General features: G+C 32.8%; 1 protein-coding gene across 4 annotated transcripts in view; it reads right to left on the bottom strand.

The window, feature by feature from the left end:
• Cblb (Cbl proto-oncogene B) overlaps positions 1 to 27,146 on the bottom strand; it is a 205,089-nt gene that overhangs the window by 11,037 nt on the left and 166,906 nt on the right. For 3 of the 4 annotated variants that reach the window (XM_046455296.2, XM_046455295.2, XM_046455297.2), the window contains exons 14-18: positions 18,963 to 19,109; positions 16,339 to 16,436; positions 16,091 to 16,222; positions 13,112 to 13,252; positions 5,344 to 5,463 (exon numbers count right to left, since the gene is read on the bottom strand). In XM_046455296.2, the coding sequence (XP_046311252.1) occupies positions 5,344 to 5,463; positions 13,112 to 13,252; positions 16,091 to 16,222; positions 16,339 to 16,436; positions 18,963 to 19,109 (638 nt within the window). The remainder of the gene's footprint in view (positions 1 to 5,343; positions 5,464 to 13,111; positions 13,253 to 16,090; positions 16,223 to 16,338; positions 16,437 to 18,962; positions 19,110 to 27,146) is intronic. The other variant, XM_046455298.2, reaches the window with a different exon arrangement.

The following is a 27,146-nucleotide window of genomic DNA, read 5'->3' as shown; positions in this document are numbered from 1 at the left end:
TGGACTCCAATGCATAAGAAACCAATTCAAAAACTAACAAATGGGCTCACACCAAACTAAAAAGCTTTTGCATAGCAGAAGGAACAACAAAGTAGAGTCAACCTACAGAATGGGAATATCTGTCAACTATTTATCCAATAAAGGATTAACATAAAAAGCACATAAACATAAACATAAAGAACAAATAATAAAAAAAATGAGCGAATGATCTGAGTGGCTACTTCTCAAAAGAAGAAATACAAATGGCCACCAAGTATATTAAAAATATTTGGTATTATTAGCCATCAGAGAAATCCAAATCAGAACTATGATGAGATACATGTCACTCCAGTTAGATGGAAAATTATCAAACAACAAACAAAAATAACAGGAGAGGAGAATGTAGAAAATGAACTTTTCAATACCACTGGTGAGAATGCAAACTAGTACAGCTATTATGGAGAATAGTATGGAGGTTCCTCAAAAAACTAAAAACAGAACTCCCATGACCAAGTTGTCCCACTTCTGGGTATATAGTCAAAGTAAATGGAATCAGCATACCAAAGAGACACCAACAGACTTATGTTTATGGCAGTACTAGTCACAATAGCTAAGATATGGAATTAGCCTAGGTACCCAGCAACAGATGAATGGATTAAAAAAACCTGTTCTCTCTCTCTCTCTCTCACACACACACACACACACAATTTGAGTATTATTCATCCATAAAGAAGAATGAAAATCTGTCATTTGCAGCAAAATGAATGGAACTGGAAGGTACTGTTAAGTGAAATAAGTCAAACTGAAAGACAAGTAATTCACATTCACTCACAAGTGAAAACAACAACAAAAAAGATCTTAAGTAAAATAGGGATAACTAGGATTGGGAAAGGGTGGGAATGAGGCAAAAACAGGATGTTGAATTTGATCAGTACACTGCACATATGGAAATGTCACAATGAATCCCATTAATATATATAGAGAACCTGTCTATATGGCTGTTCATGATGATAGAATTTTTGAACTCCAATGAAAATGACAGCACATCAAAACAAGTTCAAGAAAAGTTAGGGCCAAAGGATATAAAGAGTACATCTTCCCGGAGTACTCAAAGATGTGAGGACATTAATATGCTTTAGTTACTGAAATACAAATGTACCAAGGAGTGAAGTGTAGGGCTTGCATGAATTTTTGTAATGAAACAGACTTGGAAGCCATTTCTTGCAGGCAGCTGTCTACTTTTAGCTAACACTTGTATTGTTCACAGTTAACACTTGTTTGGGGGAAGAAAGGTTTGAAAAGCCCTGGTTTAAGAGTAAATCTTCGTTCAGTTTTCTTTGTTTGAACATTTGGAAAAGCAAAGAGAAAAGCTTTGAATGACACAGGAAATAGCTTGATGTAAAACATGGCTGGAAATCTACCTAGAATGATTTTTCTAGGTCATGCATACTAGATAGGAGCAGCATGATCCTCAAAGAACTAAAAAATTGGTTCTTGTAGGATGAACAAAAAAAAAAAATCACAGGTGCTAAAATGGTGTGTGACCCTCCAAAGAATCCATAGCACATGGAGATCAAGCATGTCAGTGGCATTGAACTTTATTTATTGTGGGGGCAGGGAATAATCAGGAAAAACAAATTGCCACATATTCCTCTTACACAGACTGTGGTGTAAAAAAAAAAGTCAGTCCCACTTGTGGGTATCTACATAATCTACAGATAGGAGTTGATGGAACTTCCACTTCAGTGGTGTTCTTATTTCTTCCTTCATTATCTAAACTTTGCCCTGTCCCCATATTTTGAAAGATGTGTCTAAGAAGCAAATGCTACTATATGGACTAATTACATTTTTCATTTTCTACTTGTTATACTAAGTCCTGTTTAGCCATAACTATCAACCCAGTTTCTGTATTTCTAGACAAAAGCCAAGGTCTTTAATGTCTTAGCTTTCTTCCATAAAAAGTTAGGGTTTCTGTTAGACTTTTAAAATACTACAGTAATGTTTGACAGCACATAAAAATGATAAACTATCATACAATAATTTAAATGACATTTATTAAAAAATTAATGATGTGGTAAGATATTTATGATACTATGTTAAATGTAATTGAGATAGAATTGCCATATTGAGTATGATCTTAACTATGTAAAAATGTGCATGAACAGAACATTAGAAAAGAGTGCTCCAGAATAGAAATAATGCTGCTTATTGATGATAGGTTTATAAGTGACTACTTTTTCCTACTGATTTTTTTGTAATTCCATTTTATGTCCCAATGTACATGTACTACTTTTATAATTCATAAAATGATCACCAAAATGAAATAGACTCAGACCTCCTCTGTTAGTCTTATAGATCTGAGCTGCTCACAGTGACAGATTTTGCTAATGTTGAAAGCACTGGAAGCACGTAGGCTTTTCTAAGGTCATATGAAAATGACCAGAATCCAGGTTTTGAAATCACTGTACAGTTCTATCCCCTGTGTGAAGTGAAGCCATGATTTCCAGTTGAGATCTTTGCAAAGATGACTACAAAATATTGTGGTAATATAAAATTTACATTACATCCTTCAGTTTTCTTTTAATCTAGTAAAGGAAATATAGTATTAAAATTAATTCTTTTTATAATGAGATCTATGAGATATTTGTCAATGAGATATTTCATTGGTTACAAACATAATTAATACATGTTGCATAAAATTCTAACATCATTTTCAAGTGAAACATTGAACTTCCTTGTAAATACTAATGCTATGAAAAATCATCAAGGTTAATTTTGCAGTTCAGCCCAAGAACTATAGATTTTTTAAAGAATTCAAACTCTATAGCAAAATATAAGAAAAAGGCAAACTAAACATTTTGTAAAAAGTTTAACAGAGATATGGCTATATGTGAATAATATACCCATGTAAAAGTAGCAAAAAATTTGCCCAATATATATTATATGTGAATTTAATACTGGTTAGTTAAATATATCATAAACATAATCAGAATAAGATTTATGTGTTTAAATATAAATAGTTAACTTTAAAAATCTTGAAGAAAATTATAAAATATTTTCTCTGGGAAGAATAAACATTTGGAAGGCCCTTTTGTACATGTAGACATGCATGTTTGTGCACACATTATATTTAGATAAGACAAAGATATTTTTATATTAATGAAACTATATTTTGGAATTCTTTAGAAATATTCTTCACAGAAACATATCCATAAATAAGTTGTTATGAATTATTTAGCTATCTATAAAAGATAATCAAAATTGAATTTATAAAGTGCAACAATCACACCAGAATCCTCATTTTAAAAGAGACTTTGGTAAAAACAGATTAGTTACTACAAAGTAAGGCAACTGGAATCCTGAGAGCACATAGCATCCTCTCATCCAGTCTCAGGTTGTGAATGGAAAGACTTAATTCAGAGAGCCAGCACAGGCTCTGTGGTTGTGTGAAATGTATCAGTGGACAGCCAGATAGCCCAGTGAGCTGCATGTGTGCAAACACAAGTTGGAAATCAAGTTTTTTTATTTTCTTTTGTGTTTGTAAAGACAGTTTATAGAGCAGGTTGAAATATTTGTTGTTATAGCTATATGAGGCCCTCAGAGTAATCATCAGTACTATTTTTATTGCTTAGGCAAAAACTAGATCAGGCTTCTTCTAAATGGCTATGTGGGGATATTTCAGCAAGGTTTTTGTTACTCAAAGTTCTTCCTGAAATTCTTAGTGTAATGCTAATTGGGTTTTGTATCCCTGGAAGTCATACATGTGAGTGCTGTTTTTCTGGGCTCCACAACACTCATATAATATAAAGAAAACAGTAAAGTAACTGTGAAAATAACACTGTGGCCACAATTCTTTCCATAACTTGAGTATGTTTCTTTCAATCCGGAGTTGGTGGTGTTGAAAATGTCATTTTAAATCAGTCGTGGTAGTTTTCTCAAAATTGTATCTTAATGTTATTTCCTTAAAGGATTTGCTTTTTCTTTTATATGATATCATCTCTCTTTGATTTTAATGACTTATTATCAAATCTATCATTTTAAATGGAACTATAGGCCTCGCATGGATATACCTGAAACCTGAGAAAGTAAAATAAACTGGTAAGAGAACATGAAAGGTTAGTAACATTTTCTATGTTATCCTGAATTATATGCAAAAGTTAAAACTTGGAAAACTATAGAGGGAATTCTGCATACCTCATGTGTGATCATCTACCCACTCATATATGTACCCATCCATCCATCCATTCGTCCTTCAGTTATCTACCCATCACTTATCTATCCACCCAAGAAATATGTGCTGGGAATGCTTCTGGATATCTGGGGCTACAGCAGTGCTATGGACTGAATGTTCATGTCCACTAAAGTCTTTATGGTGATTATGTAATAAAGGTGGAGCCTCCCTGAAAGGAATTAATGTCCCCATAAGAGACCCCAGAGCATTCCTTTGCTATTGCTAGGACACAAGGAAAAGATGGTCACCTATATAAGAGGAAGAAAGCCCTTTCCAGACAACAAACACCAATACCTTGATTTTGGACTTCCCAGTCTCCAGAAAAGTGAGAAATAAGTTTGATTTTTAAGCTACCTTCATTTACAGTATTCAGGTACAGTAGCTCTAGCTAAGGCAAGCAACGGACCAAATAACATGCCTATCTTCGAAGTGTACTTTAGCAGAGAAGACAAACAATAGGCAAGCATGGAAAGAATAATGCAACTTCAGGTAGTGACAGGTACTATGAAGCAAAGGGGACACAGAGCGACTACAGAATATGGGGGTGCTACTGGGATACAATAGACAGGGAAGGCCTCCTAGGAGGCAAAGCAGCAGGGCTTTGTTACTGATGGTATGAGTATAATCTGTATTCTCCAAAATGGAATATACTGGGACTTCATGGCTAGCAGTGGAACACTGCACAGGAGCTATAAAACAAACTATGAGAACTAACAGCTTATTGAATAATACTGCTTGGTGCTAGTATTAATTCTAAAGAAAATTCTGCCTTAATGGATAAATGAGAGAACATGGTATTTCAATATACAAAGAGATTTTCCCCACTTCCCTGATCTGATAAGGCAAAACAAAAGTTAAAGAATGAATGAATCTTGAATTGAAGAAAGTGGCTTTACTGAGTGATCAAAGATGATATTAAGTCTGATTTTTTTCTCTTTTCCCCGAGGCTGTTCTGTGAGCATTCCTTTCATAATGCAAGCTTTATAAGCAAAATACAAAGGTGATAAGAATAAAATACTTTTTTGGACAGGCAGTGCTCATTAAATTATATAAAGAAAAGAAAGGCACTCTGAAAAGCAAAAAAGCACCATATAAACTTAAGGTATTGTTATTACGATTATTAGCCAACCCACCTGAAGATGAAGGAAGCTGATCATAGTCCTGTGATGTTCTGTTGGATTTGACAGTTTCTCCTGGTAATCTCCTTGCAGGAGGCAAAGGAACTTGGCCACTTGCTGGATCCAAAAAGGGATCTTAGAAGTAAAGATAATTTTGAAATTAGAAGGATGACTTCTATCAACTGGCTGAAGACAAAAACCCAGAAAATTTCTATAAAGACTACAGCTTATAAAAAAAAAAAAATCAGAAAACTAATCTCATGACTAATACTAACTATTTTCTACTCTGCCAGTGTATTTTCTACTTTATATATCACTTGCTCAAATATGTCATCCCATTTATTTCTGGATAATAAAGGATACAATTTTTTTATTTACACTTTGCAGATCTCTTAGTTAATTGTAAAATTGTTGATGATGCAAACTGCTTCTGATTTTTAATTTCTATCCCAATCTGTCCTTTACAATGAATGGAAGTTGTTCAAAAGAACAAGTGGAAGAAAATCGGGTTATAAAATTGCCTTTAACAATATTTTCAAATCACTTAATCTCTCTAAGCATTAGGTAGACAAAATCTATAAAACAGACCTGAAATTTGAGATCTGTGGGGATTAAATGAATTCACGTATGTAATTCTTCTGTACATATCAGGTGCTTTTATTAACAATGCTATATTGGACATCCTACGCTCAAATCAGTATTGTTAGTTGGTTCATTGAACAATAAGTCCAATTATGAAAAAACAATATGCCATTGATAACATTTTTAAATATACATTAAGATTTGCTTTTTTTTAATTAAAAAAAAACACTGACAATCAGAGACAGGGCATCTAAATTGTGAAAAATATAAATTGTAGATTCTGTAAAGATTATTATTATTCCTTCTGACTACATTTAGTAGTTGGAATGAAGGGGAGAAAGAGATTTTTCAGTATTGTTATATTAAATCATTAAAAATATAAATTTAGTTTTATATGGACTTTGATCCTTAGAACTGACTCCTTTTTCCAGTAGATGAACATTATCTCTGTAATCTTTGGCTCACTAATAATTTACCTGGCTATCACATACAACTCAGATTCCTCTTACATTATCTTTTTTCTGTTGGCAGTATCTCCAAAGGGACCACAGGTTCCTCTGAGGGCAGGGATCCTGTCTTATGCATGCTGTTTAAAATATATCCCCTAACTCGGAGAGCATCTACTTGGCAAATAGTTGTCTTAATATTTTCCTTTAATTACAAAAAATAAATCCACACAGATTTGGATTATTCATAAATCAAACAGTAAAACTTGAATTGCTTACATAAAACAAAATTGTAAATATTAAGAGTAAATTTTATTTTGTTAACTTTGAGTTTGACATTAATAATATATAGAAATATGACTATTCAAAAAGAAAATACATACTTAGATCAGCTATCTGTATAGTAAGTTGTGACTAGACAATGTAAGTCAGGATTCAAAGCTATTAATTTATTAAAACCCTTTTGGAATAAAAAATTATCACTGGCTTTGCTGGGAACTTTTTGACTTTAAGAAGGTTACTTTGCTTGCTTTCATTGATTTCAAGATTAAAATAATTTCCAGATTTTGAGCTTTCAATATTGAGTCAGTAGTTCAGCCTCACTAATTCTGCCAAAACATTTTAGGAAGGAATGAGAAGATGAATTGAAATCCATGTGATAAATGTTGATATTCTGGTTGTTATAGAAACCCAAACATGGGGTTTCTGAATAAATTTGGAAATATCCCAAATATTTAGATTTACATAGTCAATAAAATGTACACTCTGAATGCTGTTGATAAAACATAAGTCAGAGGAAAGATTATATTTTACAGTACATACAACTGCTTATTTCCTTACGGGTAGTTTATAATTTTATCTGATACAATTTTATGTTACATATGATGTACTTATGTTATTTCTAGGTATCTGAGACTAGTAAGTAAAATTTGGATATAATTCAGCACCACAAATACATGATTAAAACATAGCTACACTATGCTGCTCTATTAATTTTACTTAAAAAAGAACTAGATGCAAAAAAGTTACCATAAATAGCAAAAATACTTAGGATTCAGTTCTGAATCACCACTCTGTTCTGTCTTGCTTCACACCAAGCTTGCTGTTGGTTAGGTACAGGGTAAATAGGGCTCCTGTGGGAGGTTACAAAGCTGGAAGCATTCAGGCTTCAAGTGGAAGGACACTATATACACCACAATCACTACACAGTCTAACAGCTACTAGCTGTGCTCTGATAAGGACATTGTGAAAAGCAATAAAGCTTTCCCAAAACAAATTCTTCAAAAAGTAACTAAAGTCATGTTTAATATTTCAAATTTAGGGTTAAAACATACAAATTAAAAGTACCATAGCCAATGTATTGTTTATATGATAATAAGTGTTTTTTTGTTTGTTTGAAAAAAAGGATAGATTTATTTTTAGAGTAATTCTTAAAACCTTAAATATGATAATGTTATATATAAGCCTGAAAAGTTTTTGAGATTTATTTGGTTATTATTTTTAGCATAAAAATTCTTAGATGAATACTATATATCTTATAATTTGTAAGCATATTACTAAAGTACAAATGCAAAAACAAATGAATGAGAAAAATTTTTAAAGTTTTTGTCTAGGGGCTGGGGTTGTAGTACAATGGTAGAGCACTTGCTTAGCATGTGTGAGGCACTGGTTTATAAATACACCAACAAATCAATCAATTAAACAAACAAGGTAAAAAAAAAAAAGCTTTAAAAATAAAGTATCTGTCTATGTATCATATTTTTTTTAAATTTTTTATTGTTGGTTGTTCAAAACATTACAAATTTCTTGACATATCATATTCCACACTTTGATTCAAGTGGGTTATGAACTCCCACCTTCACCCCATACACAGATTGCAGAATCACATCAGTTACACATCCATTGATTTACATATTGCCATACTAGTGTCTGTTGTGCTCCACTGCCTTTCCCATCCTCTCCCCTCCCCTCCCCTCCTCTCTCTCTACCCCCTCCACTGTATAACCCTGAGGGTCTCCTTCCATTTCCATGCAATTTCCCTTCTCTCTCCCTTTCCTTCCCACCTCTCATCCCTGTTAAATGTTAATCTTCTTCTCCTGCTCTTCATCCCTACTCTGATCTTAGTTACTCTCCTTATATCAAAGAAGACATTTGGCATTTGTTTTTTAGGGATTGGCTAGCTTCACTTAGCATAATCTGCTCTAATTTGCAGGGAAATGGATAATAAGTGTTTGATCCTCATTGTATGTATTCATTTATCAATCTATTGTAAAAAGTAAAGTTCTTCTGCTTGTGATTTTTATAGCATGGTAATACAAAATTGAAAACTTAATATTTGGAGATTATAAAAAACTAAAGAAAAAATGGGAGAAAAAGGTTTGGTAACTAAGGAAAGAGTTTGCATGAATCAAAATTGTTGTTGTGTAAGAATATTTAACATCATTAATGATGCAAATAACATTAAGAAGTTTGTAAGTAGAATATACTATGAAATAAATTTGATATAAATATGAACTTACACATGCATGGGCCAAAAAAAAAAAAAAAAAATGGAAGAAAACCTATCAATGATTCTTTGGGAGAATACAGGATGAAACTTTTAATTTTTTTTTTTTCCATCTGAAAAACTTCCAAATATTTACTAAAGAGTAGAAAAAGAACCAAATAAAACTGAACAGTTAAACCAACAGAACATTCCCTTTGTGCCTGTCCATAATCTGGAAGATTTATCAGTTAACTCCCAAATTTTGAAAGAATATAACCAATGTAGAATCTAATTATTGGGAGGAACCTGAAGAACCATTTAGTTAAAACAAAGTTCTTCCTCTTGCTGCCCTTACTCTTCATCTCATGTTCATAAAATCTCCAAAATGTAGTGATCTGGCCACTGAAATCCTCTATTGTTTGTGAAACCACAGCCCCTGAGCTATCATAATTCTGGATAATTTAGAAGACTTCTTCTTATGATGAATGAAAATTTCATTGTCAACACTTCTTACTTGTGAGGTGAAATGAAAGAAACATAATCTTTCTTTAACAGATACTGTAATTGCAGACAATTCTAATACATACTCAAGGTCTGGGTTAAACAGCCTTAGTTCCTTCAAGGCACTATAGTTTCCTGGGGTGGTATGAATTTCCTTTGTGGTCCTGATGGCAGTTCTTTGGAAATTCCCTAGCACAGTGTTTCTAAAACACGAGCCTGCATCAGAAAATGCCAAGGGCTTGTGAAAACACATATCGCTGGGTATTACTCCCAGAGTTTCTGATTTAGTAAAAGTCCTAAATTTTCATTTTAAAGCAATTTCCCAGGAGATGCAGATGTTGCTGATCTGGAAACCATGGTCTGAGATTTTGCCCTTCTATTCCTTTAATCTGTCAACATCTGAATGCAGTGGTCTCCACACAGGGTGAATTCTGTCAGTGCAAACCCCAAATGCCATGAGTTCCCTGGGCAGCTACATATAATAGTGCTTCATAAAAGTTATAGTTAACAATACCCCCAGATCCTTTCAGTAACTATTGCTAATGATCCAATTGTTTTTTTGTATTTTACCTATGTAACTACATTTGAGTCCCAAAAGAAAACAAAACCTTTAATAAAATCAATTTTGCGGGCTGGGGATACAGCTCAAGCGGTAGCACACTCGCCTGGCATGCGTGCGGCCCGGGTTCGATCCTCAGCACCACATACAAAGATGTGTCCGCCGAAAACTAAGAAATAAATATTCAAAAATTCTCTCTCTCTCTAAAAAAAAAAAAAAAAAAAAAAAATTTGCTTGCTTTTAGAGTTAAATTGTGACTTAATAAGACTAAATAAAGGACTTCCAAAAAGATTTCCAGAGGAGAAAGTAAAAGAGAGGGGTGTAAGGCCTTCTGAATATATTGTATACTTTGCACACTGCACAAACACTGGGTAAAGGGTATGAGCAAGACTTAACAACTGGCCTTGTCTTACTCCTCAAGCACAGGGCTCTGGCATAAAGTGGCAGGAGGGGCACCTATTCCAACCCACCAGCACAAAGGAATACTTTTCAATCATACAGAAGAAAGTACATACATTCTAGCAGAAGCCTGGGGTTTGGATACAGAACATTGTGAGGCTTTTGTTGAAGACTCTAGGCTTTGTTAAGGTATGACTGGCCTGTCCAGAATAGATGGCTCATGTACAGCAGGGGGGCATTACTACTTTGCCAAAAGAAATCTTGTATGTCTAAAATAGAAAACAGATAAAAGAAGAACCAGAGTCACTCCCCTGCATGGCTTCCCCTCCCTGATCCTGAGGGAGTCATGAGGTGCCACTGGAGAAACAACTGGAATCTGAGAATTGCAAACTCTAGATAAGGCTGGAAAGCTGGACTCAAGTCCACTGTGCAGGGCATGCTGAACAAGGAAGTGAGCTCGATTAGGAGTTTAATGTATCACAAGAAAACCCAACCTCTTTTTCTAAGGCAACCATCCCATGCCTTTAATTAGGGAAAACTATTTTCTCAAGGAAACCAAATCTCAATAATTCTTAAGAACCATTTATCTTTATACTGAACCATGACTACATAGATTGAGCAGTGAAAATGACAGCAGTAAAATTTACCTAGGGTTAAAGATTGGCAATAACACCTTTGTCGATCTTTTATGATTCTAAAACTACGGACTTGAGCTTTAGCTCCACAGAGTATTCCTTCACTATGTTCAATTCTTAGGTGTGGCTCTGCTGTTAAGACTCTCCTACTATAATTTTTTGTTAGTACAATTCCATAAATATTTTGAAAAATACTGAAATGTTTACTAGCCAAAAGAAACATTTATGTTCTGTGATTCTGTGTAAAATAACAAAAAATCCCCTTGGAAAAGGAGAATTGATACACGTGGCTTTATATTGAATAAAAATAACCATCACCATGGAGTTCATGAAAGATATAGTACAGACTAAAAATCTGTCATGTTAATGATATAAAAGGTTGAAAAAGGAAAAAAAAGTTTCAATATTTTTCTGAGAATTACGAATATCAGGATATGTTAGTATTATTGGGAATAGATTCAGAATACTTCCATATAAGATGGGGACAAGAATATTGAAAGGCTCAAGTGATACTATCACCTTATCCCCATGTGAGCCTCAGGCTGTGTTAGGCACAGCTGCTGCTGAGCTCTCAGGCAGCCAAGCAAAAGCAAAACAGGCACATATACAAATGATTTACATTTTATTAAATACAGGTGATATTTTCAATTTGAAGTATTTTGTGTATTTATTTATTTATTTTTAAATAATACTTTGGTACCAGGGATTGAATCCAGGGGCACTTAACCACTGAGCCACATCCCCAGTCCTTTTTATTTTGAGGCAGGGACTTGCTAAATTGCCTAGGGCCTCGCTAAGCTGCTAAAGCTGGCTTTGAACTTGTAATCTTCTTCCTTTAGCCTCCCAAGTTGCCACCATGCCTGGCTGAAGTACTAATTTATTTTAGTGATTAATCTTGAAATGTGGTTTATGAAGATTTTATACAAATTACAATGAACATTGTAATTAGAACAAAGAATTAAAATATTTAACAATTAATTCTTCTGATACAGGAAAAAGTACATTTTACTAAATAATGTAAAATGTTCTTTTCTAGTTTCTGGAAAGCTTTACATTAAAAGAAACCACATTGAACTTCATCCACTGGGACTTAAGTCACATCCAGAAAAGGTGATTGGTATGTTGTAGGAACCTAGCCAGATTATGCAGAACTAACTTAGTTACATGAATGCTTAACTAAGATTTAGAATGACAATTTAAAAAATAATTATAAAGTTCATATATTAAAAAAAAGATTTGAATAAGTGTAAGTGAAAAAAAGCAGCAACATGTTTCAGTGTTTTACTTAACTACAGGAGTAAATGACTAACCAGTCATCCATATTTTCTGCTTGGACCAGAGTGGTTAGGACACTTGCTTTTTAGGAGCATCCACTGAATCTATAAGCTCCACGAGGACAGGGGGCATCTATCACAGTGGATGACTCTATATTTACTAATGAAAAATGAAACAGAATTATTCTGGAAAAATAAACCACTTTCCCAGTGAGGTATGCAAGAGTAACCGAAGAGTAAACTGAGAACTTTTTAAAAACTTTCCATGATCTATCTAATTCTTATGTTTTGAATAAAATCATCACATTAAGGAATATCTTGTAAAATTTTAAAACTCATAGGGGGGAAAAAGCATTATGCTGGGAATAGGCAGAACTTAAATTTTCAGCCCCTGAATATGAGCTTAAACACTAAGTCATTCTAATGTTTTTTTTTTTTTTTTTGGTACTGGGGATTGAACCCAAGGGTACTTTACCACTGAATTATCTCCCCAGTTCTTTTTATTTTTTATTTTGAGACAGGGTCTCAAAAAGTTGCTGAGGCTGGTCTCAAACTTGCAATGCTCTTGCCTCAGCATTCCAAGTTGCTGGAAATACAGGCATATGCCACCATGCCATGTCTTTTGTAACCCCCAAATAAATAAAGGTATTATTTGTATTGGATGAACTCTATAGCACTATTTCTAAATTCTATGATACCTTGTTGTTCTTCCCATCTTTGTACTTTTTTTGGCATTGAATCAACTGATAAAACCATTCCATTGCTACTTTTACCACCAAGGAGTTTTTCTGCTTGGGTAGTAGACACTTAGGAATCAATAACACAATATGTATTTGATAGTATGATCTTAGAAATATTTTTGCTTTAAGTGAGAAGTTTCATTTGGCTTTTTTCCCTCTTACCTGAAGGAAGAAGAAAAAGGTCCTGTCCTGAGGATGGCCGGCTACTGGAGCCAGGAGGTTTTGAATGCTCAATGAGACTATGCCTCGAAGGAGGTGGAGGAGGTGGGAGGGATGGGGGGAGGGCATCAAAAGCATCTTCACCTGCATTTGAAGAAAGGTCAATATCAACAGCAGAACTTCATTAATCAAAACACAGTGTCAAGCAAAAGCAAAGATTGATTTTCTCTTGCTGTTTATAAAGAACTTCACTTGCAAGGTTTATCCAGCAGTTCACTTTGATAATGGGATCTAATTATTTTGTGGGAGTGTTTGGAAACAGATACACACATTCAAATACACCCATGCAAACTTTTCCAACCTCCCAGGTCTTTATTACAAGCAATACTGTAGGTTAAAAAACAGCTCATGATTATTTTGTAAGCTTTGTAGTGTTAGGAAAGTGGAACTTGGAACTAAAAATTATTATCAATCACACCATCAAAATAATTCTATGCAACAAAAACAATTTACAACCTTTAATTAGAAAATCATACCATGCACATAAAATTTAATGCCACAGATTAGATTATTTCATAAACTTTGTTCCAATGGATTTTTAACTAATTTCAACTAATATTCCAAATATTTGATTAACTGCTGTTATATACAGAAAATGCAGCTAGAAGAGAGAATCATAATATTTTTAATTTAACTGCTGTCTCTAGAACAGTTAAATATGGATCTCCCTTTTAAAGTCTGAAGGATTACTTACATCTTTTTTAGTTGTCAGTTTTAAGAAGTATAGAATATTACAATATGGTTTTATTTCTACTTATTTTTCCCTATCACACCTTCCTACTCTACTTATATTTCCCCTTATTTTGACTCTTCAAGAAAATTGAATTGTACTATATAGTTTTTCTAAAGCTACCTCAAATACTTTCTAAGATAGGGTACATATATATACATACAGCTTCCAATAATAAAATTCATAGGTATTTATTTTGAATGACTTAAACATAAAGACATATTTTTTTAAAAAGTTTTACCATTCACTGAGTCTGCCTTGAAAAATTATTCAGAATATTTTCTTAGATCATCAAAAATGGGCACAGTGGCACATGCCAGCAACTTGGGAGGCTGAGGCAGAAGAATCACAAGTTCAAAGCCAGCCTCAGCAACTGAGTGAGGCCTTAAGCAAAATAAAGAAATAGAAAGGACTAGAAATGTGGCTTAGTGGTTAAGCGCACCTGGGCTCAATCCCTAGTACCAAATAAATAAATTTATTTAAAGGTATGGGAGAGACAGCATTGTTATTGCAATCTTTAGCAGTGACACCGTCATATTCAAATTCTTTTTCAACTACTAAATATAACATACCATACTAGGCAAACTGAGTGATATGAAGATTAAAAGTATAAGCCTCTTGTCTCAAAGAGTTTAGATTCCACAAAAGGAGGTAAAAAATGGTCAAAATGGCATGATTCACAGGTAAAAATGGTTTGTCCCGTAAGAGAGATATATGTACTAGAAGAGAGAAGAGAAAAATGTAGACTAGTGGCACTCAGTTAAATGCTGAAGAACAGGAAACATGCAATATCAGAGGGCTCAAAAACATTTATTCATGAAATTCAAAGATGGGGTCTTCTAAGCAGAGTGAATACTAGGAACAAAGAATGAAAAGCCCAACAAAGCTAGAGGGAGGCTGAGGTCAAAAGACAGGTCGAAGCACCTGCGTTCTCTAATAAGGCAGTAATTGTCCTCATATGGCTATTTAATTTTAAATTAACAAAATTCAGTTACACAATCTCAAACATGCTTATATATAGACCCCTTAAATCTCCACAGAAAGTTCTACTGGACAGTGCTGATCTAGGTCATGAAGACTGGGGTCAAGTGTCAAAAACAGTGTATAGGAAGAAGTAGAAGGAATAAAAAAATATATAGGTAAAAAAGTTAGGAGACTCTAGTAATGACTATGGGTGAGAATGAAGCCCTGAATTACAGAGGGAACAGGAATAAAAGACATTGCCACTGTTTGAAAATACTGTTTAATGACATTCCAGAGAAAAGAGAAGGTTCCTTTCATATTTCTGGTGGCATAACAGTCATTTCAGAGAATCTTATTATTTTTTATGTTATGGTGAAACTTGTTATTTTGAATCTGTAATGTCATCCTCAAAAATTAGGGTGAAAAATCTTCCTCCCTCTAATTAAAGAAATTACTGCTAATTTCAACATACACACACACTTTGGTGCACCTCCACCTATATTCACACAGATACACTCTAGTGTGTTTCCTTATAATTTGACACAAAGAAATTAAAATTCCTTATGTTGTAGTTGTAATAGAATAAAACAGATTTATTCTTAGTTTTCTGCAAACAAATACATAATTTTCCATAATTTTATTAGTGTAAGTGGGACTGGATCATTTCATACTAAAATAAAGATAAGTACACCTGAAGAAAATATCAACATTTCAAATCATCACTTAAAAGTACTAGAACACAAGGACATAAAGGGCAAATAATGTTCTTTTGTTTTTAGCTTGTATTTAGGAGAAAGACTGCGAGATAAAACACTGTTCATGGCCAGCTCTTATATCATCTCTTTCCCTTTTTTTTTTTTTTTTAAAGTTTTAAAAGAACTACATAGTAGGATCTAGTTCTGAAAAAATCCAGACTTATTGCTTTGCTCTGATTACAAAAGTGATACATTATTATAGAAAATTCACATACAAAAAATTTTAAATGTTATCACCTGGAATTTCACAATTTAACTTAAAACCATCTTCTATTCTATTATTTTACTCATCTGAATGAAGTAATGGTCACATGAACTTGGGAGCTACCATCACCTAGAGAACCCATTCAGGCTAATTTCAGGCTAGTTCACAACCCAATGAGTCTGCATTAGGTTGAACTCTGAATTCTAATAATGCAGAGATGGGGTGAAAAGGTGGGAGGGGTCATTTAAAATTTTTTTTAAAGTTTCAACCTAATGGAGGGATGAGAAGATCATAATCAGAGGGCGTCCTGTTGAGTGAAGAACCATGCTTTGGATTGTCCCGAGTTGGAGGCCTGGCAGGTGGTAATGGCACTGGATCAGAGGCTGACTCAAAAACATCTCCTAGAGGATAACACAAAACCTTAATGTATTTTCAGTACAGTAAGGGAATGGAATTTTGCCTTTAAATTCTGACTATTAAGGTATAGATTGCAAAGTAGAATGTATTCTATACATACCCTTTAAATATATGCCTAAGTCAGGGATGTTTGATTTCTTCACCTCTGAAGATGTACCATGTGTTCCATTCAGGATACAATGGCCATTATCACAAGACCTAAAGCAGAGATAGGAGGACAAAATTATATAAGGATTTCAGAGTTCCTTTAAAAATCACTGGGGTCTGGTAGAGGGAACTAGTACTCCTGTTCATATAAAGTTTGAAACTAAATATATTGTCTTTTCTGGAAAAAGCATCAATGTTGGTATATACAGCCCACAAAAGAAGGACAATTATTAAACTTGCAGTAATTCCATTAAAATTCCAAATGTATATTCAAAGACCTAAGCCTAATACTACTTCACTACTGTTGTGAACAGGCTCTCTGATGCTGTGGAAAAATGACTTAAGTGTTGAGTATACAGTAAGTAATTTTAATCTGAGTGTACGTAAAAGTTAATAATCACTACAAAAGATTGTCTGTGGTTAGTATTGATACTTTTGAAATCATACTAAGAACACAATGGGTAAAACTGAGCCATGGGAAGACAATAGTGAAAAGAGAAAGAGGGCCTTTTGTCTTCAGCATCTAGCTGTGTAACAATCTTCTAACAAAGAGCTATAGAAAGCAAAGTTTACATTTTACTTTCCATTGAATTACTCTGAATTCTTAGAGCAAAGTAAAAGTACATACATAATGGAGGAGATAGTGGGTATTTGAATAGATATTGCAAGAGTGCTTCATCTGAAATTCATTTCCATTCTCTCTGGTGGCCACTTCTCTTTAAGGAGCCATTTTCATTTAAAAATAGTTATCATGTATTGAATCTTCAAAATAATGATGAATTTTTACTGAAACTGAACTGAATTATTCATTTACTGTTTCACCTTTTCCACATATTGACAATTTTCTTCTCCTGATGTTCCAAAAGGGGGAAACACAGAGGGAGAGGAAGTGTTAAGTTTAAAGAGTGCTTTGGAGAGGACATAAGAAGAGGCTTCATCTATCAGCTTTCAAGAAGAAATTAGATAAAGAATTCACTCCAATTAAGTTTAGGAATTATCAGCAGTTATTACTTCTCTATAACAAAAGAAAGATGGTAATGATGGTTATAATTCAAATTTATTTTCATGATTTGGGAGGCCTGCCACCAAAATATCATCCACTATGATGTGACAATTAAAATTTAACATCTTAAAATTATACTCCTCACTACTCCAGCAATGAAAAAAAATAAGACTCCCAAGAAGAACACAAAAGTTTATCCTATTTAGTCTTTAAAAAATTACTACTCGTTTGTAAGAGCTAAAGGAACTGAAAATTGTGACAATTTATATGTGATGAGAAGGAATAACTTTTTTCTCTATCAGCAGACACTTGGTCCTTTTGATATAACAAACACCAGCAATTAGCAAGAAGTACACTGATTCTTGCTTTGAAAAATGAAGCCCTGGAATGCAGAGTGTTACTAAGCCTGGTTAATAATTCTGCAGAGTGCTGATAATTCTAACCAGCATCACTTAAGACAGACCTTTGGTTAATGAAAATTTGCTTCTCTTACCCTTTTATTTCATTATCTATCTCAGTGAGATATTTGAAGAAAGGCATTAAAACACTGCTAAGTCTTTCCATCTGAAAAGAAGGAAACACTCCACTCATACATGCTTTCAGAGGATTGGCTTGACCTCAAAGGAAATGACACACTAAGTGATGATGGCCCAGAGGGCTAGTGTCCAACTGCTCTCCCACCCTGTCAGTCAGGAGATACCGGCAACATCTGAGCTCTATTCTGTGTGCCCAGCAGTTTCAGAAATGGTCCACATGGGAAATTGGAGCTTAGAGAGGTCATTTTGAAGATGAGATTGGATCACTGATTATCTTATATGTGTCAGTTAGATATAAAGTACAGAAATATTACTAGATTATAGCTTAATGATTCAATCATATACATGTGAAATAATGCTTATAAATAAATGATATTTCTATACACAGCACCCATTACTGATAATTCTCAAAGTGACTACTACTTCAAATACCTAGGATATTCCTAGTATAGCAAGAATAATGAACAATGGAAAGAAGAAACAACAAAACCACTATTACTTAAATTCTTATTTGATCAAAGGGAAGGTAAAATAGAATTTGGTTAAAAAATGAAAACAGTTAAGTAAAACAATTTTAGTTTTTTTTTTTCACTTCTACAAGATGTGAGTAGAAGTTGTAGTATATTGTAAAGGGAAACGAATATGAATCATACTGATCTTCACATCACGAAGAAAAATTCTAAGGAAGGCTGGTATAACACCTTAGAGTTAGTTTCTAAGCGCTAATTTTTTTTTATGATATATGTGCTTGGAACTGATAACATATATTAAAACAGCTTATTCAAAATGCATGAATTAATCATTATATATAATATATAACCACATTTAATTAGTTTTTAGAGGGCAACAAAACATTCCATTACATTTAGTTTTCTCCTTAAAAGCAATACAAAAAATACTATATAGAAAGAGGAAGCTTTGAGCAGGAAATCAGGAATTTTTAACCCCAAATATTTGATTCAACTATATAAAAAGAAACCCCACAAATGATAATGCTTATGCAGAAGTTAGATGATGCAAAGCTTCCCATATGCTTACCGAATGGAAGGTTTTACATTATGACAATGAGATGGTTGTGAATTTGGGGGAACAGGATGGGATGAAGGAATCTTGTATTCATCGTCATCTTCCTCTCCTAGTTCTCTTGTTTTCTCTGTAAGAGAATTTGCTAACGGACCAGTACACCTACCAAGGGGGGAAAAATGAACCTAGTTTAAGCATAATACATGTTTGAAACAGCAAGTCTGATATGATATATCAAATCAAAGAAGCTACTAGGTCACTTACATTCATTTTTCAATTACAGGATAACATCAGGGGAGTTGTTCATATACTAAATATAAATGGAAAGGACTTTCAACATTTAGTTAAGACTTTCTTGACAAGATTATAAAATTCTCAGACTTAATAATTTTAAATGGCACAATGAGAAAAAAAACAATAATCTATCAAATAAAAGAAAAGATCTTGGAGTTAGAAGAGAAAACACACACAATATTCAAACCAAAGCTATTAAAATATTAACATTTTTTCCTAGTTTAACTTAAATGATTAAACTAAGATGACAAAAATATGCATGTCATAGTTTTTTATATATTAATGTAGTCTCCACGGAAGAGTCAAACTTTTTGTCTCTTGCGAATATTACCTATAGTTGAAGAAAATCCTTTAGTTCAATGAAACTAAACTGCAAGGTGAAGTGATAATCCAAGTTATTAGTTTTATTTAAACTACCACCAACAACTAAGAACTGAAAATGAATGGAATAATTAGAACCAGATAAGAGAACTTGTTATGGCTCTGAAGCACATTATTAACTTAATTTCCTGGGCTAAATAAAAGAGAATTAAAGTCATTAAAATAAGTACCTAATACTAAAAGAAAATTTCAAGCGTTTTACTTATCCATTTGGGTAAACAAAATAAAACAAATGCAAAAAACAAAAAGTATTATTTTTCATAATTTTTGCTAACAGAATTTAATTTAACCCATTTTGGCTCCATGGAAAAACATACTTGAGGGAGAAAAGCACAAAACCAACCTTGCCAATTGCAAGACAATGGAAATACATATGGATCCAAAACTTTTTTGTTGATCATCATGGACATCATGATGAAATCTCTTCCAAGAAAGAGAGGAAGGAGAAGAAGGAGGGAAAGAAAGCTAAAGAAAGAATGAACCAAAAAATTCCCAAACAAGAGACCGCAATTTTGCAGCACCTTCTGTAGAGGGAGCAAGAGGCCTTTGGTATACAAAACTATCAAGCCTAAGATGAATTTTTCATTTTGATTTCTTCTTACCCCTAGGTTAACTATCCCTTGTCTGAAATGCCGAGAAACAGAAGTATTCTAAGAATTTTTAAAAATTTTTTGAAATATTTGCAAAAACTTTGGCAGCTGAACATTCCTAACATATGCACAAAAAGTTTTGCACATTGGAACATTTCAGATTTTCTCTTTAGTGGTAGTTAGAATAGAAAAACAATTTGGTGGGGAGTGGGTGGTTCTTTCTGCCCATTACAGGAAGATATTTTGAAAGACCTAAAGGTTTCAAGTTTCAACCATATAGTTAAATCTCTATGAAGTTCAAAGAAAAATCTTTCCTAAGATTTTTCAAAAGTTAATTTTTACCCCTTTGAAGAATTTTTCAAGATGATATTTGCATTTTCATTTGTTAGAGCTATGTTAGAATTCAAATGACAGTAATTGGAGAGATGAAAGTACAGTGTTACAGTGTTGGAAGGTCTGCTGTCACAGCCCAGAGCACATACTAAGAACCTCAAGAATCAGCGAAGGGTTACACCGACTATGATTTACTTCCAAGGTTAAACCTTGAAGGTAGGTGGGCTATAGAATAGTAATGGCATTAGAGAAGGGTTTTAAAACTTTACTTTACATAAGCACTTGTTCACACAGACATCAATTTAGCTGTCTCAGGTACCAGAATAGGTTCTATTACAAAATGAAATGAGTACTATGTAAATCTTTTCCATGTCCTCACATACTTTCATTCATAATGGATCATTTTTTTTCCCCTATGGTACAAAAGCATGTACTGCACAAAGGAAAAGGAAATATTTTGACCAACTATTCAATAACCACATCAATGTCAGTAATGTTCTAATATCTGTAGGTTACTTCCAAAGATTCAATAGCTTACAAAGAAGCATTTCATTTTGAGTCAATGGACAATTTTTAAAATAACACCTGTTTTGGCTAATGTTATATGTTACCTTTAATGACAAAGAATTCTGTGTATGTAAATTTCATCTACTCTTTTATTGTGCTGCAAATCAATTGATTAAGCATTTCTGGAAAAAAAACTCATCTAATATTCTACTGAATAATAACAACTTACTAGTAAAACTTCCTAGTTATGGATTGATAACTTTAGTATGGATTTTGGTGAATTATATTTAGAAATGTAAAAAACATGTCAAGTGGAACTTGTACCTAAATATGACAAAATGTTTTTTTTTCTCATTTATTACCATTTTAATCAAGTTTTAAAGTTTCAGATTTTGCTGTTCAATATAAAATCCTCCTACAATTATAATACTCTGCTTGAATCAAAAACAAGCCAATTAATTAGAATATCAACACAGCACACTTTTTCATTACTTTAAATTTTTTTAAAGAATGTTCTGGGACTGGGGTTGCGGTTCAGTATTAGAGTGCTTGCCTAGCACATGGGAGAGGCACTGGGTTCAATCCTCAACACCACACAAAAAAATAAAATAAAGGTATAAAATATATTTAAAAAATGTTCTGAAAGGAAAAAATGAAAGCAGTTTCTATTGCAAATGGAAACAGAAGACAAAGGTAAAAAGTGTAAAGAACTTTGTTTCTCTGAAATATCAAACACAAAGTCCATGTAAAAACTTTATTTGTGGGCTAGGATTGTGGCTCAGTGTTATAGTGCTTGCTTAATGTGTGTGAGGCATTGGGTTAGATTCTCAGCACCAAATAAAAAAATGAAATTAAGAAAATTACCCTATTTGTAATTGCAGGTGGAACTTTCCCCCCTTCAATAACTCAAAAAAGTAGGCTCAATTTTACTTGCAAATAAATAATTGGTAAAACAATTAGATTTATAATTATTCACTATTTCCTCATATATATATTTCTTTGGCAGGATAAAAGAATTCTAGCTTATGGAACATGGGAAAATTTCAGTTTTTGATTTAGCTAATGAAAAATTTTAAGGACAAATCAAATTTGGCTGGTTCCAACCTAAAGGGACCAACTAAAGCATGCTGCCATTTATCTATTATTGTACTAATTTTATATTATCATCATACATTGCTCCTGTGTTCTGTTATGGTTGCTCTCATTCCTGAGTTAAGATTCTGGCAACGCATGGGGACATACTCTCTAAAACATGCAAAACCATCTTTCCTGAAACATGTACATTTATTGAATTCATCATTGCGTATTAGTTATTGAAGCCTTCTCCTAACATGTTCATTGTCTACATATGCACATTGGAATACACCAAGAAACATGAATGCTCAGGAGATATTTTATAATGTTGTACTTAACCAGAAACTTTTACATTTCAAAACTAAAGACTCACAAATGCATTCCTCCAGGGCATTTCATATTCATTTTCATATTCCTGGGGTGAGGCATATAATCTGAGGGGTCAACTTCTCTATCAGCTTTAATCCTTTTAATTTATATCTTGAACATCACCCTTACCAAGTAGTTTTCTTTCCTAAATTGAGTAATTTCTGACACCTCAATTACTCCTTAGCTTTCCCAGAAAAATAAATAAGCATAAACATCCATTTTATTATGTATATGTGAAACTCCTGTTATACTGATCCTTAAATTCAATGATTTCTTTAAACCTCAATTAATCTTTCCATAATGTGTATTTAATACATGACCATTCATTGATGCTTTGTTTTCTAAAGACTAAACTATGTTACTCTTATATTTCTGTCTTGAATTACAAAACATTTTAGGGCCTTTGGGTCCACTGAAGATTTGAATGGTATGCTTGTACCTGAGTACTTACAAGCTTTTTAGACAAAAATAATGAATGGCTAATAGAGAAATGAGTAAGCCAGTAAGCAATAAAAGATCAATCATTTGTAGAAAAATTTTGCTGTTCAGAAATTGTGAAACTGTTTTGCTTGTTTTCTACACATATGAATCTCTTTTCATTTAATAATATTTAAAAGTAAAGTAATAAATTATTTTTAATTAAAACAGAATCTTGAGGACTTGTCATAAACATTATTCTACATTTCTTGTGCTACAGTATTTCAAACCAAACAAGGAACATACCTAACTCAGGGAGATCATAACCCAGAGAAAAGGGAAAACAAAAGACAGCAATAACTGAAATGATTATTGCATGATTGCCACATATAAATCATTTCCCAAAAATATTAAAATGAGTTAAATATATATGCTATTTTTGAAGGTTCTTTCATGATATTGAGAAAAGTCAGTGTGATATACAATTAAGCTTTCAGATAAGCTTTAATTATAAGCAATTTAACTGACTAGAGACTAGAAAAACAGATCTGAAGTCACTTTGAACTTGTGTTCTGTCCTGTGTCAACACCGGACATGAATACTCTGGCAGCTGGCTCCCTTGCTTTTTAGGTGTTTCTATTTAAATGTTACCTTTTCAGAAGGGTTTTTTCTTAGGACCTCATTGAGAGTAAGAACTCTCTGTCATTATTTACCTTTCTGGGCTTATTTTTCCTCCTAAGAGTCACTAGCTGACAAGATACAATATAGTTATTTGTTTACTTTCTGTTCTCCTTAATGAGACCATAAATTCCAAAGAGGATTTTATTTTATCTTGTTCTTGCTGAATCTCCAACTGCTTGCTGAACAGCAACGAGATGAAAATGGAATATTGACACAAAATTTGGATTCTGTATTCATGGATCCTAAAACATCAGTACCTTATCTGTTTATAAAAAAGCATAACACTAATCAATAATAACATCTCTTTTTATTAAAAAAACATAAGCCAAATATAATACTGATTCATAGATATTTGAAAACCTATGATAAATATGCCAGAATATGAAAGGTCCACACTTCTAAATGACAAGATACAAGAAAAATAATTCTTATAAAGAAATTATATTCCTTAGCACTCTAGAACATTATCTTGTCTAGAAGTAAAAACTCTACTATTACTTTAATAATATCTGTTAATCTAACAATATATAATGCCCAGAGTTTCATTTAGTTTAATTTAAATAATCAAATATTTCAACATAAATATAAATTAGTAAATACATAATATGAAAAGCAAAGTAAAAATAATTCATATAAGATTTTTATTCCTCCTCTAAAAAATAAATATTATCCATATTTAAAGTATTTACCCAAACTTCATATTTATAACTCTGTCAATGATGTTAATTAAATAGAAACCATCATGAAAAACCATTATTTCAAAAAATTAAGAATACCTATAAAATAATTATAATTTCTGCCCACTTTTACAACTTCATATGTTTTTTACAAATAAATTCTATATTACTATAGGTATCAACATAAATTACCTCTGCAAGTCATATAAGTCATACAAAGTTTGGCCAGAAAGGAAACCTCATCACAGATTATCCTCTACCATTAAGTAAATAAAGATGATAGTAACAGTATCAAATATTTAACAAATACACTTCAATAAATATAAAACAGGGTAGTATAGATTAAAAGCTAAATGATAGCTTTGATATTCTGGAATTTAACCTTGAGATTGTCAACATGTGGGATAACTATAAGATTCTGCTTTAGTCTGAGTTTGCAAAACACATTAACATAGCTGGGTACTTGAATGTCCAACATCCCCATTTCAGTAAGTGAGATTTTGCTAAGACTTTTTTGCTCTGTGACCCTCCAGAACCAAGGATATATTATCATTGTACTCTGGCTGTAGACTCTAATGAAGCCAAAGCAGACAAATAATGATGATAATGATCATATCCAATGTTATAATAATATTAATAATAATATTATCATTAATATTATTATTAATACAATTTATACTGGTTTATACTGGCTATTAATTTATACTGGCTATTAATACAATTTATACTGGTTTCAGGAAAGGGTTGTGATCAACCAAGTATAAATGAACATTCATGTTCTAAAATTTCTATATAATTAGCACCATAAATAAACTTTAAAAAATATATTGTGTAGAACCTAAGATGTGGCCCCTTAAAAGGATTTGAGAGATTATTTAAGATAAACTGATCCTCTGATTAATCAGATGGAGAAAGTAAGGTCCAGAGAAGTTTACCTTCTTCACAGAAAGACAAATACTTTATACTAAAGCAAAGTTCAGAAACCAGTCTGATTTTATTCTACTATTCACTTCAAAATTCCATGCTGGTTTCATAATAAATAGTGTATAAACAATTAAGAAAAATGCTTACAATTATACTAATGTTTGTGGCAAAGGAGGGCATGAAATTATCTCTACAATACTATCTAACTGGTGTTAAAAATGTCTAAATTTAAAATTGTCCAAATGATAACTTTGGACATTGATATATATGGTATACAGATGTGTTGTTTCTTTCATATAATTTACATACTTCTTATAATGAACAACTGCCACCTATGGAATCAAAAACAAAAAGAAGATGAAAAAATAAGTGTGCCATTAAAATCTAACACACTTATTACTAATATGGCTAATTTGCAGCATGCAAAATAGAAAACTAATGTGCTGTTAAGTATGCATTATTAAAATATTTCTCTAGGTAAAACAATTGAATTGTTTTTGAGGAAAACATCAAGAGTAAATGGGAAGAAAGCATAATGAGATGGCTGATCTTACAAACTAAAGTATTAGAAAAATATCAGTAAAATACAGTATACTCTGATTTTGCTACTTTTGATTTACTTACAGGAGAAGCAGGTACAATATTAAGTACTAATGAAGCAAACTACAACCTCTACCTGTTATCACACTTGGCAATATAAATTTAATAAGCAATGTGAAAATTTAATTGAAGATTTCATTTCCCTCATTTTCTGAAGTTGTTTGAATTAACAGAGAAAACTAAGTTTAGATGTTTTATTATATAAAATATACATAGACTTCATTTGAGACTAGAATACCATCACGTGTATGCACTGATTTTTCAGTTCCCTGCACATAACATGTGTAATTGTTACTGCTACCATGTCTGATGAATATGTGGCAGCTCCAAGGAAAGTGTTCACTGAAAAATAATCCAATTAGTTGTATCCCACCGTCCCCTGAACGCTCTCAAGTTGACACTCATGTTTTCCCTCATATACTACCTTATCCAATTGTGTCATTCCTCATGACTCTGGACATGACTGTACCCTCTAGGAAACATCTTTGACTTACACAGCCTACAAGAGATTCTCCTTCAAAATCTCTGAATCTAACAAGTTGTATTACTTCATTTAGTGACGAATTTTCTCTAGTGATTTCACATACTTAATTTTATTTTACAAAGTAGAATGTAAATTTCTTGGGGGCTGAGATTTAGCTTATCCTTCTTTTCCTATATGTAGTGGGAGTTCAGAGACTACAGAGTAAGGAGCTAAGAAGCTAAGATTTTCAATTAGAAATGAGGGCTTCAGAAGACAAAATTAATATCAATCAATCAACAATTGAGAATTCTCCAGGGAAGAATTGGAGAATACAGACAAGGGTTTGGACTTCAAAACTTTATTATCTTTTTAAAATTAGAAAACAAAATAGCAGAACATATGATGAAATGTACAGAACTAAACGAAATAGTACAAATCAGTCTTAATCATTAAACAGAAGTAGTCACAGAAGTTTTCATCAAGAAATAGAGCTTGAGACAAGGACATTAAGGATGAAGTTTCTAAAAAGATAGAGAATAAGAGGGAACAAATAGAAAACTCATGAAGCCAGAAAAAAAAAAAAATCATACAGACATAATTACAGGGCAAATGTTAGGAATTGCTGGCAAAGTTTTTAGTTGGATAAAATTCTGTTGCATCTTACATATCAGAAGAATATACAAATAGCTTGAGAGAAATGAGGGAGAAGCAGTGGTGGTTCTAAAGTGGGAAAGAGATCTGATGAAAGCAAAATTAAATGACATTAGCTATAGTGAACAGAGCAGGAGAAAGAGAGCTAGATGCTTGACTTTAACCTGGGGTCATATCACTCAAATCACTCAAGTGTTAAGTGTGCTTCTATATCTCCATTTTTCAAATGAGACACCCA

Source organism: Marmota monax, unplaced genomic scaffold (genome assembly GCF_021218885.2).
Source record: "Marmota monax isolate L192 unplaced genomic scaffold, Marmota_monax_Labrador192_F-V1.1 WCK01_AAM20220418_F8-fsc00053, whole genome shotgun sequence".
Classification (NCBI taxonomy): Eukaryota; Metazoa; Chordata; class Mammalia; order Rodentia; family Sciuridae; genus Marmota; species Marmota monax.
This window is presented reverse-complemented; position numbering and strand designations above follow the sequence as displayed.